The sequence below is a fragment of the Lathamus discolor genome, chromosome W, assembly GCF_037157495.1.
Source record: "Lathamus discolor isolate bLatDis1 chromosome W, bLatDis1.hap1, whole genome shotgun sequence".
NCBI classification, from domain to species: Eukaryota; Metazoa; Chordata; class Aves; order Psittaciformes; family Psittacidae; genus Lathamus; species Lathamus discolor.
In genome coordinates, this window is record NC_088908.1 from 29,070,547 (window position 1) to 29,087,614 (window position 17,068).

At 44.4% G+C, this 17,068-nt stretch overlaps 1 protein-coding gene across 7 annotated transcripts in view; it reads left to right on the forward strand.

The window, feature by feature from the left end:
- The window catches only part of LOC136004242 (C-Maf-inducing protein-like), a 236,563-nt gene that overhangs the window by 153,484 nt on the left and 66,011 nt on the right, over nucleotides 1–17,068 (forward strand). For all 7 annotated transcript variants that reach the window (XM_065660551.1, XM_065660550.1, XM_065660552.1 and 4 more), the window contains one exon: nucleotides 4,369–4,419. In XM_065660551.1, the coding sequence (XP_065516623.1) occupies nucleotides 4,369–4,419 (51 nt within the window). The remainder of the gene's footprint in view (nucleotides 1–4,368; nucleotides 4,420–17,068) is intronic.

Consider the following 17,068-nt stretch of genomic DNA (forward strand, 5'->3'; position numbering starts at 1 on the left):
ATAAATTGTTGCATAAATCCTTCAATATTTTATGGATCACAGTAATGAATTTTAGCTGGAGGAAATCATATCAAAACCCTATCCCACTGAACAGAAAGCAAGCAAGGGAGATGATAGAAAAATAAACATAGAATGAAACCAGGAAGAGTTAAAAAAGTCTAGATAATCAATTCCCATTTATTGCCACACCTTTTCAGATGGCCAAATCCCTTAGAAGGCTATGTGTGAAGAATGTTGTTGCAAGTAAAAGTGCTTTTGCTACTCTGACAAGCCTCTTTTTTTATTCTGAGTAACACATATGCCAGTAAAAGGGGATGCCGTAGTGCTAACTTACTGTTAAACGAACTTGGTAGCATGGCATGTGTGGTGTGGTAGAAATGATAAATTTTCTGCTGATGCTTGCTGCTGTAGAAGAATTGATATCAGTGGTGCTATGAGTATATTAGGCAGAGGTCTTCACTGTCATTTCTGGAGTGGTTGGTTTCCTGCAGAGTTTCTGTTCTGTTTCTCAGCAGCACACAGGTTCCTATTTTGTCTCCTACTTGCCTGGGTAGAAATCACTGCAGGGGCTGTAATGCTTGCATGAAACGAGTGTTCAGCTTCCTACTTCTGTGATCAAAAAAAAAAAAATCTGCTTTTAAAAAGTTTGCTGCTTTTTAATAAAAAAGTGTATTCATACTTATTGACTAAGAAATGAAGTAGTTTGGGTGCAGAGAAAAATACTTCCCCTTTTTGAGCAGAAATGCAAATTTATTCATGTTGACCAAAGCTCTGCATATGCAGACATTTAATCTTTTGCACAACTTTGCTCCCCTGAGCAGTCTGAAGCTGATTAAATTAATCCTATGAGCAAACTTGGTACTGGAGCTGATCCCAGGTGGCTTTTCCTGACTGAACATTTACACCCTAAATATTAGACTATAAAATCCTTCAGAACACAATTCCAGGATGAACGCATCTTAAAAAAAAAAAAAAAAAAGAAAGAAAAAGGAGTTATACTTTTTGTTTCAATTTGTAGAAAATTCATATTCTGATATGTCAGCATTCTTCATGAAATGGGAAGTTTGGTTTTGATAAACTCTGTGGTCAGCCAAGATTATTTATCACAGATTTATTATGCTTTATTGCCTAGAGATCTACTGGAAGAGCATTATTTCATACATAAATAATATGTAATACATATCTAAATGAGTATTATTACATTTAATTCAGAGAAACCAGTCCAAATTTATGTCACTAAGACATCAGTATCTGACCTTGAGATTAAGCATGGTTTTGGTAACCATTCATCATTTGTACTTCCAGTATTCTTGCCAATATCAGTGAACTGAACCAGTGTCAGGAAATTAAATTCATTCTGTGGTTTGGATTTTGAATAATTATCTGAAATGGTGTTGGGGAATGAAATTTCATGAATGATGCTTTAATTTGCTATAAGTATGTGCCATTTAGCTGGTGAGGTACCTCACTTTTTATTTTTGCTTGTTTTTTAACATGGATTTGTAGGCTATGCTGTAATTTTCACTGGTTGCGTAAAACATTTTGAATTGTAAGTAAAAATTGCTCATTGGCAGTGATGAGATAGCGTTGGAAAAGCCATAGGGCATCTCTACCCACTCAAATATTTCAAAATAATGTCACCTTGTTAAGGCATGCATATTTATGTCACTGTAGATGTTTTTATATTTTTTGATACCAAGCCTTTTGACCTTTGGAAGCATTGAACTATTCCTTCATTGGCTATGAACCTGGCTTCACACTGAGCATTTCTGGCAGCTGTGCTCAATACGGACAAAAACAGGCGATTGCTGGGAGTGATTGTTGCAACATTTATGCCATTGCTGCAAGCAGTCTGTGCATGTAGTTGCACATCTGTGTGTGTTACGATTTTCACTCTGTTTTAATATCACTGAAAGAGTTAAGATGTTGTTTGAATTGCTTTGGGGTCAGCTGAGGAGCAGTACAAGAAGAGAAACTAGAATATGGATGCCTTCCCCCATGTAAAATTTCAACCCATCTTACTACTCTGCTCCTGATGATTAATAGCAAAAGCAAATGTCCTACAGACATTAAAGATCTGACCAAAGCCTAAAAGAAACCAGGGAGGACTTTTCAGTCTTTGTCTCGTACACTGTTTTATAGGAGGTTAATGTTTTGTAAGGTTTTGGTTCAGTGTTTTGCATTTGACCCAGGGAACTACAGACCAGTCAGTCTCACCTCTGTGCCCGGCAAAATCTTGGAGCATTCTCCAGGAAGGCATGCTAAAGCACATGAAAAACAACAAGGGGTTTGGTGGCAGCCAGCATGGCTTCACTAAGGGGAAATCCTGCCTGAATCAATTTGGTGTCCTTCTATGAGGGGGTGTCGTGTTTTAAACTATGTCAGACATGCAGTCTCGCTTGCTCACTCCCCCCTTCCTTCCCTCCCCCCCCCCCCCCCCCCCCGAGGGATGGGGAGGAGAATCGAAAGAATGTAACTCCCACGGGTTGAGATAAGAACAGTCCAGTAACTAAGGTATAAAACAAACCACTACTACTACCAACAATAATAATAATGACAAGATAAATAACAAGGGGAGAGAATACAATACCATGCGCCGACCGATACTCAGCCCGACCAAGCAGTAAACTAGCCCTTCTGGGTAAGTCTCAGTTACATCCTGGGCATGACATGCTGTGGTATGGAATTTCTCTTTGGCTAGTTTGGGTCAGGTGTCCTGTCTCTGATTCCTCCCTGCTTCCCCTTCCTCCCTGGCAGAACATGAGACTCAGAAAGTCCTTGGTCAGACTAAACATTTGAGTAGTAACTAAAAACATCGGTGTTATCAGCGCTGTTCCCAGGCTGAAAGTCAAAACACAGTGCTGCATCAGCTACTAAGAAGGAGTAAAGAGGACTGCTACTGCTGAACCCAGGACATGGGGCTATGGAACTGATGGACAGGGGTAGAGCAGTTGACGTCATCTACCTGGACTTGTGCAAAGTGTTTGACACTGTCCCGCATGACATCCTTGTCTCTAAACTGGAGCGACATCAATTTGATAGATGGACCACTTGGTGGATAAAGAACTAGCTGGATGGCCGCACACAAAGAGTTGTGGCCAATGGCTCAATGTTCGGCTGGAGACCGGTAACGAGTGGTGTCCCTCAGGGGTCAGTGTTGGGACTGGTCTTGTTCGACATCTTCATCGGTGACATGGACAGTGGGATTGAGTGAGCCCTCAGGAAGTTTGCCGATGACACCAAGCTGTGTGGTTTGGTTGATACACTGGAGGGAAGGAATGTCATCCAGAGGGACCTTGACACAATTGTTAGATGGGCTGATGCCAACCTTATGAAGTTTAACCATGCCAAGTGCAGGTTCCTACACCTGGGTCAGACCAATCCCAGGCACAGCTACAGGTTGGACAGAGAAGAGATTCAGAGCAGCCCTGCAGAGAAGGACTTGGGGGTGCTGGTCGATGAGAAAATGAAGATGAGCTGGCAGTGTGCGCTTGCAGCCCAGAAAGCCAACCGTATCCTGGGCTGCATCAAAAGGAGCGTGACCAGCAGGTAGAAAGCGGTGATCCTGCCCCTCTACTCTGCTCTTGTGAGACCTCACCTGGAGTGTTGTGTACATTTCTGGTGTCCTCAACGTAAAAAGGACATGGAACTGTTGGAACAAGTCCAGAGGAGGGCCACGAGGATGATCAGGGGAGTGGAGCAGCTCCCGTATGAAGACAAGGCTGAGAAAGTTGGTGCTGTTCAGGCTGGAGAAGGGAATGCTGCATGGAGACCTCATAGCGGCCTTCCAGTACCTGAAGGGGGCCTATAGGGCTGCTGGGGAGGGACTCTTCATTAGGGACTGTAGTGATAGGACAAGGGGTAACGGGTTCAAACTTAAACAGAGGAAGTTTAGATTGGATATAAGGAGGAAGTTCTTTACTGTGAGGGTGGTGAGGCACTGAAATGGGTTGCCCAAGGAAGTTGTGTATGCTCCATCCCTGGTGGTGTTCAAGGCCAGGTTGGACAGAGCCTTGTGTGACATGTTTTAGTGTGAGGTGTCCCTGCCCATGGCAGGGGGGTTGGAACTAGATGATCTTGAGGTCCTTTCCAACCCTAACTATTCTGTGATTTGTAGCTAGATCTTCATGTCACTGTTTTCTGTGAAAATACACTGGCTATAATATGATGTTGTAGCTTTGAGCGAAGATTTTCCTTCATTCTGATGAAGCTGGATGTTAAGTTAACCAGGTTCATAAGGTTTGGAAGAATATGGTGAGTGTAGCCTCATTAGTTTTAGGGCACACATGCGTGATTTGCTTAGTTTTGGCTGGGTGATCTGAAATGCTGGTAGAAAATTAATGATTCTGTAACTTTTTTTTGTTACAGGCTGCAAACAGTTACCTGCGGGATCAGTGGTTCCATTCTTTGCAGTGGAAGGTACGTTCTGCACTTCACTGTCTTCCTTGTCTGCCTCTAAGAATACCTTTTAGTATTCCCTATTCCTTCATTGTAAGAATGAGTGGATAAAGTCCTTGTCTTACAGAAACCTAAATCAGAACATGTATGCAGTTTAAACTTCTTTATAACGTTAATGAAGTGGAAAAACTAACTTGTTACATATCCCAGCTTTATTAGCATGTGATTGGCTTCAAAAAGTAGATAGGCAGTAAATTCACATTTAAACAGTATAGAGACAGGATAGTTTTTGTTTTGTACTATGAAGTGTAATATGTTACAGAATGCCTACAGCCCGATCACATGCTCTGGACTCTAGAGATACTTGGGGGTTTTGCTGTGGGGTTTTTTTATGCGAAACGAGGGAGAAAGCGTGTCTTTTAGAGTTGCTTACTGCAAGTAGCATCAATCTGTTATGCATCAGTCTGTGTTTATGGTTTAGGATGATTTTGTTTTAAGGGCAGTTTTCATTTCAGATGTCTTGAGCCCTTTCTCATTTTCAGTGAGAACAATGGATTGACTGCCCTCAGTAGGGGAAGTGGATCACAGTGACAAGATTGCCTCTCAAAAGCAGCACATTCCTCTTCGAAAACTGTAACTGTTGACCTTTGGATGGAATCTGTGTGCGTTTTTGATGCAGCTATGTCGTGGCTTAAACCCAGCCACACAGCTCGTTCACTCATTCCCCCCCTCCCCCGCTCCCGTAGCGATGGGGATGAGAATCGAGAGAATGCAACTCCCATGGGTTGAGATAAGAACAGTCCAGTAACTAAGGTATAACACAAATCACTACTGCTACCACCAATGATAATAATGATAAGAGAAAATAACAAGGGAAGAGAATACAATACCACCTGCCAAAACAAGCCCGACCCCCAGAAGAGAGCCCGTGCCCTTCAGGTTGACTCCCAGTTACCTCCCCGGGCATGATGTGCTGTGGTATGGAATACCTCTTTGGCTAGCTTGGGTCAGGTGCCCTGCCTCTGCTTCCTCCCAGCCTCCCCTCGTCCCTGGCAGAACATGAGACTCACAAAGTCCTTGGTCAGAGTAAACATTAATTAGCAACAACTGAAAACATCGATGTTATCAGCTCTGTTCCCAGGCTGAAAGTCAAAACACAGTGCTGCACCAGCTACTAAGGGGAAAAATGACTGCTACTGCTAAACCCAGGACAAGCTAGAAACATGTTTTGGCCAGATGCTGAATATTGTTGTCCTTTCTTGTCTTGTGGTGGAAACACAAGCAATAGCTTTTCATCTGAGGACTTGTCTTTTGCAGGGCTCCAGTGAAGTCAGCCAGGTTGGCTGTGTAGCATATCACAATTTCAGCCTGCTGACAGCAGCCACATACAAAAATATAAGGAATCCCCTCCCACCAAACTGTTTTTGTTGTAGGTATTTTTTATAGTTGCAAAATAGTTGTGTGGGAAAACTACAGTATTGTTGTGCTTTGTATAGCCATCAGCATGTGGCAGAATCATACTCTGAGCAGATCCAGGTTCTTATCAGTAAAAGCCAATTGTTGAGAACTTTTCCAGACCACTGGCACGTTCTCCAGTCTGTTACCCTGATTGCCTAAAAGAGTGTGGGACAGTAGTGCTGATAGCAGAAGGCTGGGCTGTGGTGTGGCACTTTATTTTGGCCTCTTGACAGTATCATTAACACAATGCCTAGACAGTCTTGCTTTCTTTGCAACTTCTGAGGATAACAAATTGCTTAAAGCATGCAGAGACAGTATCTCCATGTGGCCATTATTTTTCCTCCTGCTTTGGCAGGCAAGGATGATGAGAGAAAGCATAGACAGAAATGATGCTGGAATTTCTTTTTCTACCTTGCCCCCAACAAGGATGGTACTGATGTGCTAGTGGCACATGCCTGCTTTGCTCCTGCAGTGAGGGGAAAATTTGTGTCAGAGGTGCAACTCTGTAAAAAAAAGTAAGGAGTGGTAAAAATGCAACATGGCCCTACCACCACACACCCCATCAATTAAATTGTAGAAAGAAAGGAAAAAAAAAAAAAGCAAGCCTAGACAGAATGACCTAGGTTGCTCACATGCCTTTCAGTCATGGAGAGGGAGCTTTGCTCTGTGGAAGTTGTTTTTAAAGGAGTATTTCTTAAAATTCCAATACTTCTGACCAAGCCTGTCATTTGGGGGAACTGAGTAATTTAACTTGTTGCAAAGTAGAATTTATTTTTGATTCCTTGCTTCCCTCCCCACCCCCATTAAGTTAGTTTCTGAAAAACATAGAATCATAGAATCATAGAATAGTTAGGGCTGGAAAGGACATCAAGATCATCTAGTTCCAACCCCCCTGCCATGGGCAGGGGACACCTCACACAAAACCATCCCACACAAGGACTCATCCAACCTGGCCTTGAACACCGCCAGGGATGGAGCACTCACAACTTCCCGGGGCAACCGATTCCAGTGTCTCACCACCCTAACAAGAAAGAATTTCCTCCTTATATCCAATTTAAACTTCCCCTGTTTAAGTTTGAACCCTTTACCCCTTGTCCTGTCACTACAGTCCCTGACGAAGAGTCCCTCCCCAGCATCCCTATAGGCCCCCTTCAGGTACTGGAAGGCTGCTATGAGGTCCCCATGCAGTCTTCTCTTCTCCAGGCTGAACAGCCCCAACTTCCTCAGCCTGTCTTCATACGGGAGGTGCTCCAGTCCCCTGATCATCCTCGTGGCCCTCCTCTGGACTTGTTCCAGCAGTTCCATGTCCTTTTTATGTTGAGGACACCAGAACTGCACACAACACTCCAGGTGAGGTCTCACAAGAGCAGAGTAGAGGGGCAGGATCACCTCCTTTGACCTGCTGGTCACGGTCCTTTTGATGCAGCCCAGGATACGGTTGGCTTTCTGGGCTGGAGCGCACACTGCCAGCTCATGTTCATTTTCTCATCGACCAGCACCCCCAAGTCCTTCTCTGCAGGGCTGCTCTGAATCTCTTCTTTGCCCAGTCTGTAGCTGTGCCTGGGATTGGTCTGACCCAGGTGTAGGAACCTGCACTTGGCATGGTTATACTTCATAAGGTTGGCATCAGCCCATCTCACAATTGTGTCAAGGTCCCTCTGGATGGCATCCCTTCCCTCCAGCATATCAACCGGACCACACAGCTTGGTGAAGATGTTAAACAAGACCGGTCCCAACACCGATCCCTGAGGGACACCACTCGTTACCGGTCTCCAGCCGGACATAGAGCCATTGACCACAACTCTTTGTATGCGGCCATCCAGCCAGTTCTTTATCCACCCAGTGGTCCATCCATCAAATTGGTATCTCTCCAATTTAGAGAGAAGGATGTTGTGTGGGACAGTGTCAAATTCTTTGCACAAGTCCAGGTAGATGATGTCAACTGCTTTACCCTTGTCCATCAGTTCCATAGCCCCATCATAGAAGGTCAACAAATTGGTAAGGCAGGATTTCCCCTTAGTGAAACCATGCTGGCTGTCACCAAGCACCTCGCTGTTTTTCATGTGCCTTAGCATGAATTCCAGGAGAATGTGCTCCAAGATTTTACCAGGCACAGAGGTGAGACCAACTGGTCTGTAATTCCCCAGGTCTTCCATTTTCCTCTTCTTGAAAATGGGGGTTATATTTCCCTTTCTCCAGTCATCGGGAACTTCACCTGACTGCCATGATTTTTCAAATACGATGGCCAGTGGCTTAGCAACTTTATTTGCCAGCTCCTTCAGGACCCGCGGATGGATTCCATCAGGTCCCACAGACTTGTGCGTGTTCAGATTTTTAAGATGCTCTCGAACTAGATCCTCTCCTACAGTGGGCCCAAGGTCTTCATTCTCACAGTCCCTGTGTCTACCTTCTAAGAACTGGGTGGTGCAGTCAGAGCCTTTGCCAGTGAAGACCGAGGCGAAGAAGTCATTCAGAACCTCTGCCTTCTCCAAATCCTGAATTGCCAGTTCTCCCGAAAGCTTCCTCAGGGGGCCTATTTTGTCCCTAGTCTGTTTTTTGTTTGCTACATACCTGTAGAATCCCTTCCTGATATCCTTAACATCCCTGGCTAGGTTTAATTCTAACTGGGCCTTAGCCTTCCTAACCTGGTCCCTAGCTTCCCAGACAACATCCCTGTTCTCTACCCAGGACGCCTGTCCTTGCTTCCATTTTTTATAAGCCTCTTTTTTCCTTTGAATTTTCCTCAGCAGCTCCTTATCCATCCAAGGAGGTCTCCTGGCCCTTCTGCCACACTTCCTTCTAGTTGGGATGCAGCACTCCTGAGCTTGTAGCAGGTGATCCTTGAATATCAACCAAGAGTCTTGGGCCCCCCTGCCCTCCAGGGCTGTATCCCATGGAACCTTACTAAGCAGGTTCCTGAAGAGACCAAAGTCTGCTCTTTTGAAGTCCAGGGCAGTGAGCTTGCTACACGCTCTTCTCACTGTCCTGGGGATCTCAAATTCGCCCATCTCGTGATCGCTGCATCCAAGGCTGCCCTGGAGTACCACATTCTCAACAAGCCCTTCCCTGTTGGTGAGCACAAGGTCAAGCATGGCACCTCTCCTTGTCGGCTCCTCTATTACTTGCAGAAAGAAGTTGTCTTCCACACAATCGAGGAACCTCCTGGATTGCTTGTGCCGTGCAGTGCCATCGTTCCAACAGATGTCAGGGTGGTTGAAATCCCCCATGAGAACAAGGGCCTGCGAGCGTGAGGCTTTTCCTATCTGCCTGTAGAGTGCTTCATCCACAGGTTCTCCTTGATCAGGCGGCCTGTAACAGATTCCCACAGTAATGTCTCCCATGGCTGTTTTCCCTTTAACCCTGACTCACAAACTCTCTGTAAACTGCTCACCTGCCCCCAGACAGAGTTCCATACTCTCCAGCCTATCCCTAACATAAAGAAACATTATCTTTCCCTTTACCAAGAATAGCAAGTAGCTTTTTCCCATAAGGACAGTCACAGGGTTCAGTCACTGCCCAGGTACTTTACACTAACAAATTCCTCTTTGCTAAAATGAAGATAGTTTTGATGGGGTTTGTTGCTTAATAGTTCAGAGGAAGAGCACCTGGTAGCTTTCTGCTTTTTACTTTGGTTGATATTTGTCAGGTTTAAGTGAGATCACAACAGAACTAAGAGGCAAGACAAGAGGTGTATCTAGAAGGGGAGCAGAGTGCAGTTATGTGGTCTACCTTAGAGAGTTTTATCACTTTACTAGCACCATAACCTATGACTTTAAGAGCCAGGTGCCAAGGTTCATCTCACTCCATAATTTGTATGGTTTGATGATTAAGCAGGTAGTGAGGGAACCCACGGAAAACTGGGAAGCCTATTCTTCTGTAATGGGTCATTTACACAAAGCACTGGCTGGCAGAGAGATTGCTGCAGCTTTATTATGACTGGGTGTCTGTGTTGATGAATGATATATTTGAGGGTCTCCAGCTGAACCCAGAGCCCAATTCTACTAGGCACTAGATGTACGTGGAGCAGAGGACCTTCACTTCCTCTTCCCTGCCCAAACAAGAGCCCATTTTACAGACAGCAAGCTAATATTCTGAGTGTTTCCAGCAGTAGGGATTGCCCCTCCTTAAATTACAATTGTGGGAGCAGATTCTGTCAGTGTCCTTCTGGCTCCTTTTCTTGTGCTTCAAGCTTTTGGGAGTCAGACGCTGCATGTAATCTGAGCTACCTGGAAAATGGCTGGATCCAGTGAATAGCAGTGTTGTTAAATATTTGGGGAAGCCTTTTAGGTTCAGGCACATACTGGTTATCTTTTAGTCTTGTATGAAGGTGCTATGGTCTGTGAGAAAGCTTTTATGTAGTGCAGTTTTAAGGATTAACATGCTGTGGGAATTAAATTTGCCAGCCAGCACCCTGGAAATAATTTTTTGTTCTAGAGACAAACATTGAAATAAAAATCAAGAATAATTTCTTTCTGCAGTCCAGAGAATAATAAAAGAGATGCTACAGATAAACAGAAATAAAAGAAAACCAAGCACATAATTATCCATGTTTTAGATCCAGCTCCAAGTGGTTTTCTGTGTTATCCAACTAACTAGCTGTCAAGATGCTTACACAGCATTTTAGATGCGACTTTCTCCTTTAATGCTGTGCTCATTGAAGAGAGCATGGATGTAGGGACAGACTGTTCCTTATGTAGTAATTTTCTCTTTCGGTTTTCCATTTAAACCCTCCCAGTAAGGGTTACTCATAACTCCTCATTTAATCTGGATATCTATGTGTATCACAGCTCCTCAAGGATTATTGGCCACCTCAGCAGATTTTTAGAAATCCTGATTTCCTTCAGGTTAGAGCTAAGCCAAACTATCTTTGTCTAGAGAATAAACAGAACATGTTCACAACTCTCCAGATACTCAAACATAAGCAAATCATTAATCCATTGTGTAAGGAATGTTCCTTTCAACCAAGGAGATTGGTTGATCCATGATACATAATCTTTGGTATTTGGAAGCTGATAAGTCATAACAGTGTATCAGTAAAGATAACACTTTTTGTGAATATACAAAAGAGAATAACACATGCGTTTCATTGCCCTTTGTGGATCTAGGCTAGATACAGGGGTAACCAACCACTTCTGTAGGGGTTGAACACAGCTAAGTTTGGCTTTGAGGGGTTCTGTGACAAGTAATTTTGGGACACACACAAATAAGAAAATATGTAGCCTTGGAATTTTCCCAGAGAGCATCTATCTGCATTGTTGATTGTATCTTGCCATCTTTGGGTTTAGGATCATAGAACCAACTAGATTGGAAGAGACCTTTAAGAACATCAAGTCCAACCATTACCTTATGACTGCCAAGACGACCACTGAGGGCCTCATCTACATGATTTTTTAACAGTTCCAGGGACGGTGACTCTACCACTTCCCTGGGGAGCTTGTTCCAATACCTGATCACCCTCTCTGTGAAGAAAGTTTTCCTAATATCCAATGTCAACCTTCCCTGGCGCAGCTTGAGGCCATTACCTCTTATACTATCACTCGTTACTTGGAGAAGAGACTGACCCCTGTGAGATAAAAGCTTTTCTTGTAAAAGCTCAAGGTAGACAAAACAGTGAAGCAGCATCTATTTATTTAACATTTTTGCAAAAACGGGTGTCCTGGTAAGTAGGCACACACAGCAAAGGCAGAGCTTTGATTTAGATTTCATATCCCGTCCACAATTTCCCTCCCTTGTTTCCCCATTGGTTGGGTACTCTAAGGTTTACAGCCTATCCGACATGTATAATCTACATGCTAACTGTCACGCCTCTGTTTACATCTCCCCTTACTCGATTTTGTATGCCCTTTCCTCTTATTTATGTCCTTTTATGGTTCAATTTCATAACTCTCTGGCAGACATGTGGTACCCTAACATACTGTTTAACCACCCTGCACCTGCTTAGTTTCATAGGTTGTACAAAGATAGTATTCTTTTCAACCACAGAGTGTATCTTTCATCCAGAGATATTGTCTTTAACCACAGAGAGTGTCTTTCTAAGTTATGGTATCTCAAACCCTTTGTTTCATTTCTTTAGTAACTTAGCCCCAGCCCCAATATGTAAAAACAACACTGTTTCTTTCACAGCCCCACCTCACTACAACCTCTTTTCAGGTAGTTGTAGAGAGCCATAAGGTCCCCCCTGAACCTTCTCTTCTCCAGACTAAACAAACCCAGTTCCCAAAAGACTTGTTCTCCAGACCCTTCACCAGCTTTGTTGCCCTTCTCTGGACACACTCCAGCATCTCAATGTCTCTCTTGTAGTGAGGGGCCCAGAACTGAACACAGTATTCAAGGTGCAGCCTCACCAGTGTCGAGTACAGGGGGATGATCACTGCCCTGGTCCAGCTGTCTGTTATTTCTGATAGAGGCCAGAATGCCATTGGTCTTCTTGGCTGCCTGAGCACAAACTGGCTCATATTCAGCTGGCTGTCAATCAGCACCTCCAGGTCCTTTTCCGCTCAGCAGCTTTCTAGCCACTCTTCCCCAAGCCTGGAGCGTTCCATGGGGTTGTTGTGGCCCAAATGCCTGGAATTTTGCCTTGCTGAACCTCATGCCATTGGCCACAGCCCATCAATCCAGCCTGTCCAGATCCATCTGCAGAGCCTTCCTATCCTTCAACAGATCAGCACTCCCAGCCAACTTGGTGTCATCCACAAATTTGCTGAGAGTGCACTCAGTCCCCTCATCCAGATCATCTGTGAAGATATTAAACAAGACAGGCCTAACACCGAGCCCTGAAGGACACCACTAGTGACCGGTCGCCAATTAGATGTGATGCCATTTACCACCACTCTTCGGGCTTGGCCATCCAGCCAGTTTCCAACCCAGCAAAGAATCCACTTATCCAGGCCATCAATCTTATCTTGGGCTATCTCATCTTCCAGCAAGGCAGCAAACATATCTTTCTGAGAGAGTCGATTCTCTTTCACCTCACCCCTCCTGTTATCACCTCTTGTGCTTTGTTTGAGGCCCCATTCCCCCAAATCTCCTAACTGCTAGGTTTTTTCTATGACTTCTCCTATGGGGTTTCCAGTTTCATTTATCAATAAAGTCATCGTAATACCTTTATACGCATGTGGTGCAGTCCTAATAATCCTGTTTCGAATTGAAAGTGGTAGTGGAACCTGCAGCATAACATCTGCATCTTCAACAAAACCAGCAGCTTTAGTAGCTGGTGCAGTGCTGTGTTTTCAGCTTTAGTTATTGGATGGTTCTTATCTAAACCTGTAGGGTTTACATTCTTTCAATTCTCCTCCCCATCCCACCAAGAGCAGGGGGGAAGAAGGGGGGGAGTGAGCAAGTGGCTGCGTGGTTCTGAGTTACCAGCTGGGCTTAAAGCACAACACAGAGGAACCTGCTCCAAAGTTCCCCAGAAAGAGTGAGGGATTTCCTAATGCAAAGGCAATGAAAGCTTAAAAAAACCTAACCACTCTACCAGTTCTGAAAATATCACCAGTGTGTCATAAAAAGATAAAACTTTCTGTCAACATCTTGTCTGTTTTTCATCTATTCATTTCCGCTCTCTCAAAGCAAGATCAATGCCCTCTTGCTGCAACATTACTGTTACCTCTAGCAAACTGAGATCTGAAAAACAGAAAACAAGGTCGAGATTTTTCAAGTAACTTCTTATAACAGATGGCCTAAGACTGTCAAGTTTGCGTGGGAAAATGAGAGCCAATGGGCTTCATGTGCTATGAGGATGTCCTAAGAAAAAATAATAAGGAAAAAAAAAAACCAACAAAATGACACACCCCTCCACACACACAAAAAAGTAGTAGCAGAGAATATTTAACTACAAAAAATAAACATTATCGCCGCATGAAGAGCAATGAGATGTCACTGCAGAGCCCCAAGCAGGCAGACACAGATGCCTTTCATGTTATCTTTCAAGCAGAAAAGAACAAATCTTGGCAGTAAACATCAACCTAACCATGAGACAGGCCATCAGGAACTGAAAAATATCAAGATATATTTTTAGTTCACCGGAAAGCTCTAACAAGTACCAGCTTCTTGGCAATACAGATCCATTAACATGCATCTTGGACCCTCTATCTATCCCCTAGTCCCTAGAGTATAAAGTCCAGTCTGAAACTCAATCAGGATGCTCAAAGTCCAGCAGGAGAGAGGCTCTGACTGTCATAAAAAGCTTCTCATGGTCACCCACAGCAGGTACCTGTATATTACACAGGAAGCATAAAATCACCAGCCAAAAACTTGTGGGTTGCCTTTTATTCATCAAAGCAAGAAACTTGCTCATCCAGAACTCATGTGTCAATAGCATGGTTTAAGTCCAGGCGTTAACTCAGAACCACACAGCCGCTCGCTCACCACCCCCCCCACCCACAGAATCCCCAAGGGTTGGAAGGGACCTCAAAAGATCATCTAGTCCAACCCCCCCGCAAGAGCAGGGTAACCTACAGTACATCACACAGGAACTTGTCCAGGCGGGCCTTGAATATCTCCAGTGTAGGAGACTCCACAACCCCCCTGGGCAACCTGTTCCAGTGCTCTGTCACTCTTACAGTAAAGAAGTTCTTCCTGATGTTAACGTGGAACTTCCTATGTTCCAGTTTACACCCATTGCCCCTTGTCCTATCACTGGATATCACTGAAAAAAGCCTAGCTCCATCATCCTGACACCTACCCTTTACATATTTGTAAACATTGATGAGGTCACCCCTCAGTCTCCTCTTCTCCAAGCTAAAGAGACCCAGCTCCCTCAGCCTCTCCTCATAAGGGAGATGTTCCACTCCCTTAATCATCTTTGTGGCTCTGCGCTGGACTCCTTCAAGCAATTCCCTGTCCTTCTTGAACAGAGGGGCCCAGAACTGGACGCAATATTCCAGATGCGGCCTCACCAAGGCTGAGTAGAGGGGGAGGAGAACCTCTCTTGACCTACTAACCACACCCTTTCTAATGCACCCTAAGATGCCATTTGCCTTCTTGGCCACAAGAGCACATTGCTGGCTCATGGTCATCCTATCCACCAGGACCCCCAGGTCCCTTTCCCCTTCGCTACTTTCCAGCAGGTCACCCCCCAACCTGTACTGGTACATGGGGTTGTTCTTCCCCAGATGCAAGACTCTACACTTGCCCTTGTTAAATTTCATCATTCTTCCCCCCCGGTCCTGACAGGATGGGGAGGAGAATCAACAGAATGCAAATCCCACAGGTCCAAAAACTAAGGTATAATACAAAACTACCATTACTACCACCACTAATAATAATGATGTCATGGTTTAAGCCAAGCTAGCAACTCAGAACCACACAGCTGCTCACTCTCTCCCCCCCCCCTTCCTTCCCCCGCTCCCGGAGGGATGGGGAGGAGAATCGAAAGAATGTAACTCCCACGGGTTGAGATAAGAACAGTCCAGGAACTAAGGTATAACAGAAACCACTACTGCTACCACCAATAATAATAATAATGATAAGGGAAATAACAAGGGAAGAATACAACCGCTCACCACCCACCAACCGATACCCAACGCGACCTGAGAAGTGATATCACCCTTCTGGGTAACTTCCCCCAGTTTATATACGGGGCATGACATGCTGTGGTATGGAATACCCCTTTGGTTAGTTTGGGTCAAGTGCCCTCCCTCAGCTTCCTCCTGAAGGAAAGGTTTTCTCTCCTTTCTCTCCTTTCTCTCCTTTCTCTCCTTTCACACACACCCCGTGCTTGCACAACTAGTTCCAGATCTTCCTTTATTCGCTACAGCATGGTAATATATAGCATACAGGTATGGGTCTGAGCTATGAAGCCAAACAGAAACCACATCAATCACAGTGACTGTTTTCAGTCACTATAAATTCCACTCTAAAAAGTCACTCCCCAGGCAGTTTTCCAACCTGACCTTGCATTCATGCACACAAACACTCCTTGACTTGCTCAAGACCCACGTGCACTATCAGCAATTATTATTATTCTTCTTTAATCATCCACACAGCAGGAACAGAAAGGCTTGCAGTTCCCGCAGGCTGGGAAAGCCAAGAGCGCCCACTGGTAGCAATGGAGAATAATAAGGAAAAGGGATGACATGACTTTTTAATCCGGTTTACATATCTGGGAAGAAATAATTACTTTGTGTACTACCTGGTACTACCTAAGCTTAGTGGCATTTCCTGGAAAATAGAAGGGGGATGGATTATCTTTCAGAGATTATCTTTTTTTAGCGGTTACTTCAGCGTGTTAGTAGCTGCTTAATGCCAATTTGAGGTGATTTCTCAGGTGGCAGGTTTTTCTGATCAGAGTTCTTATATGCTTGAAATGACTGGCATGTGTTTTGCAGCCTTGCAAATGAGGTAACATCCTGTTTTCCCAGTGATGATCAGCTCTCTCATGCCTGAATGGGATCTGAAGGGTGTAGTGCCAGAGTGTGGGGGTTTCTGCACAGCAGGTATGCTGCCTGGCTATTCTCCACTGTGGCCTTGCATATAGCCTTTTCTTTGGCAGACCTGGTCAAAGTGCAATGACGATAAGATTGTGCATATTCTTTTTTTCCTACACACTACTTCTCTGCAGTGACAAAGTCATTTATTCCCACCACAGGCTGAGAGCTGGTGGATGTCAAGGACTAGGCTCCACAGGCACAGTCATCATGTGTGGAATATAAAGTGCATGAATGTAAAGGTATTAGGAACATGGATCAGTTCAGCTTCATGTCAGAGGCGTGTAATGTGGTCAGTAATGGTAGGTGACTGCAGAGAAGTACACATCAAGGACCACATTTAGGTGGCAGTTAATGTCACAGTGCTTTGTGTCTTCTGCTTTCTCTTTGATACATGCCAAACTCCACAGTCACACAGTGGCTGCTATAGTCAATTTATTTAACACAACTTTTTTCCTCCCACCATGCACTGCAATGCAGTTAGTCCACTGAAGGTTTTGGAAAGTGTGGAGTGTATATGGTACACATATTCCTGCTTTTCATCTAGTAGTCTTTTCTATTACTATTTTTTTTATTATTATTTAAATAGAATATGATTTTGCTGACTCCAGCTCATACTGCATAATCTCAAACGCAGGAGCACATCAGACTTGCACCCCTCTGGAAACTGTAGGTTGTTCCAAAACATCGATATCCTGACGTCCAGTCGGTGTCTGTGTTGAGCATCTGCTGCTCTGGTGAAAATGGCCAGAAACGCTGCAGCAGGCAGCAGTGAGGTCCTGCAA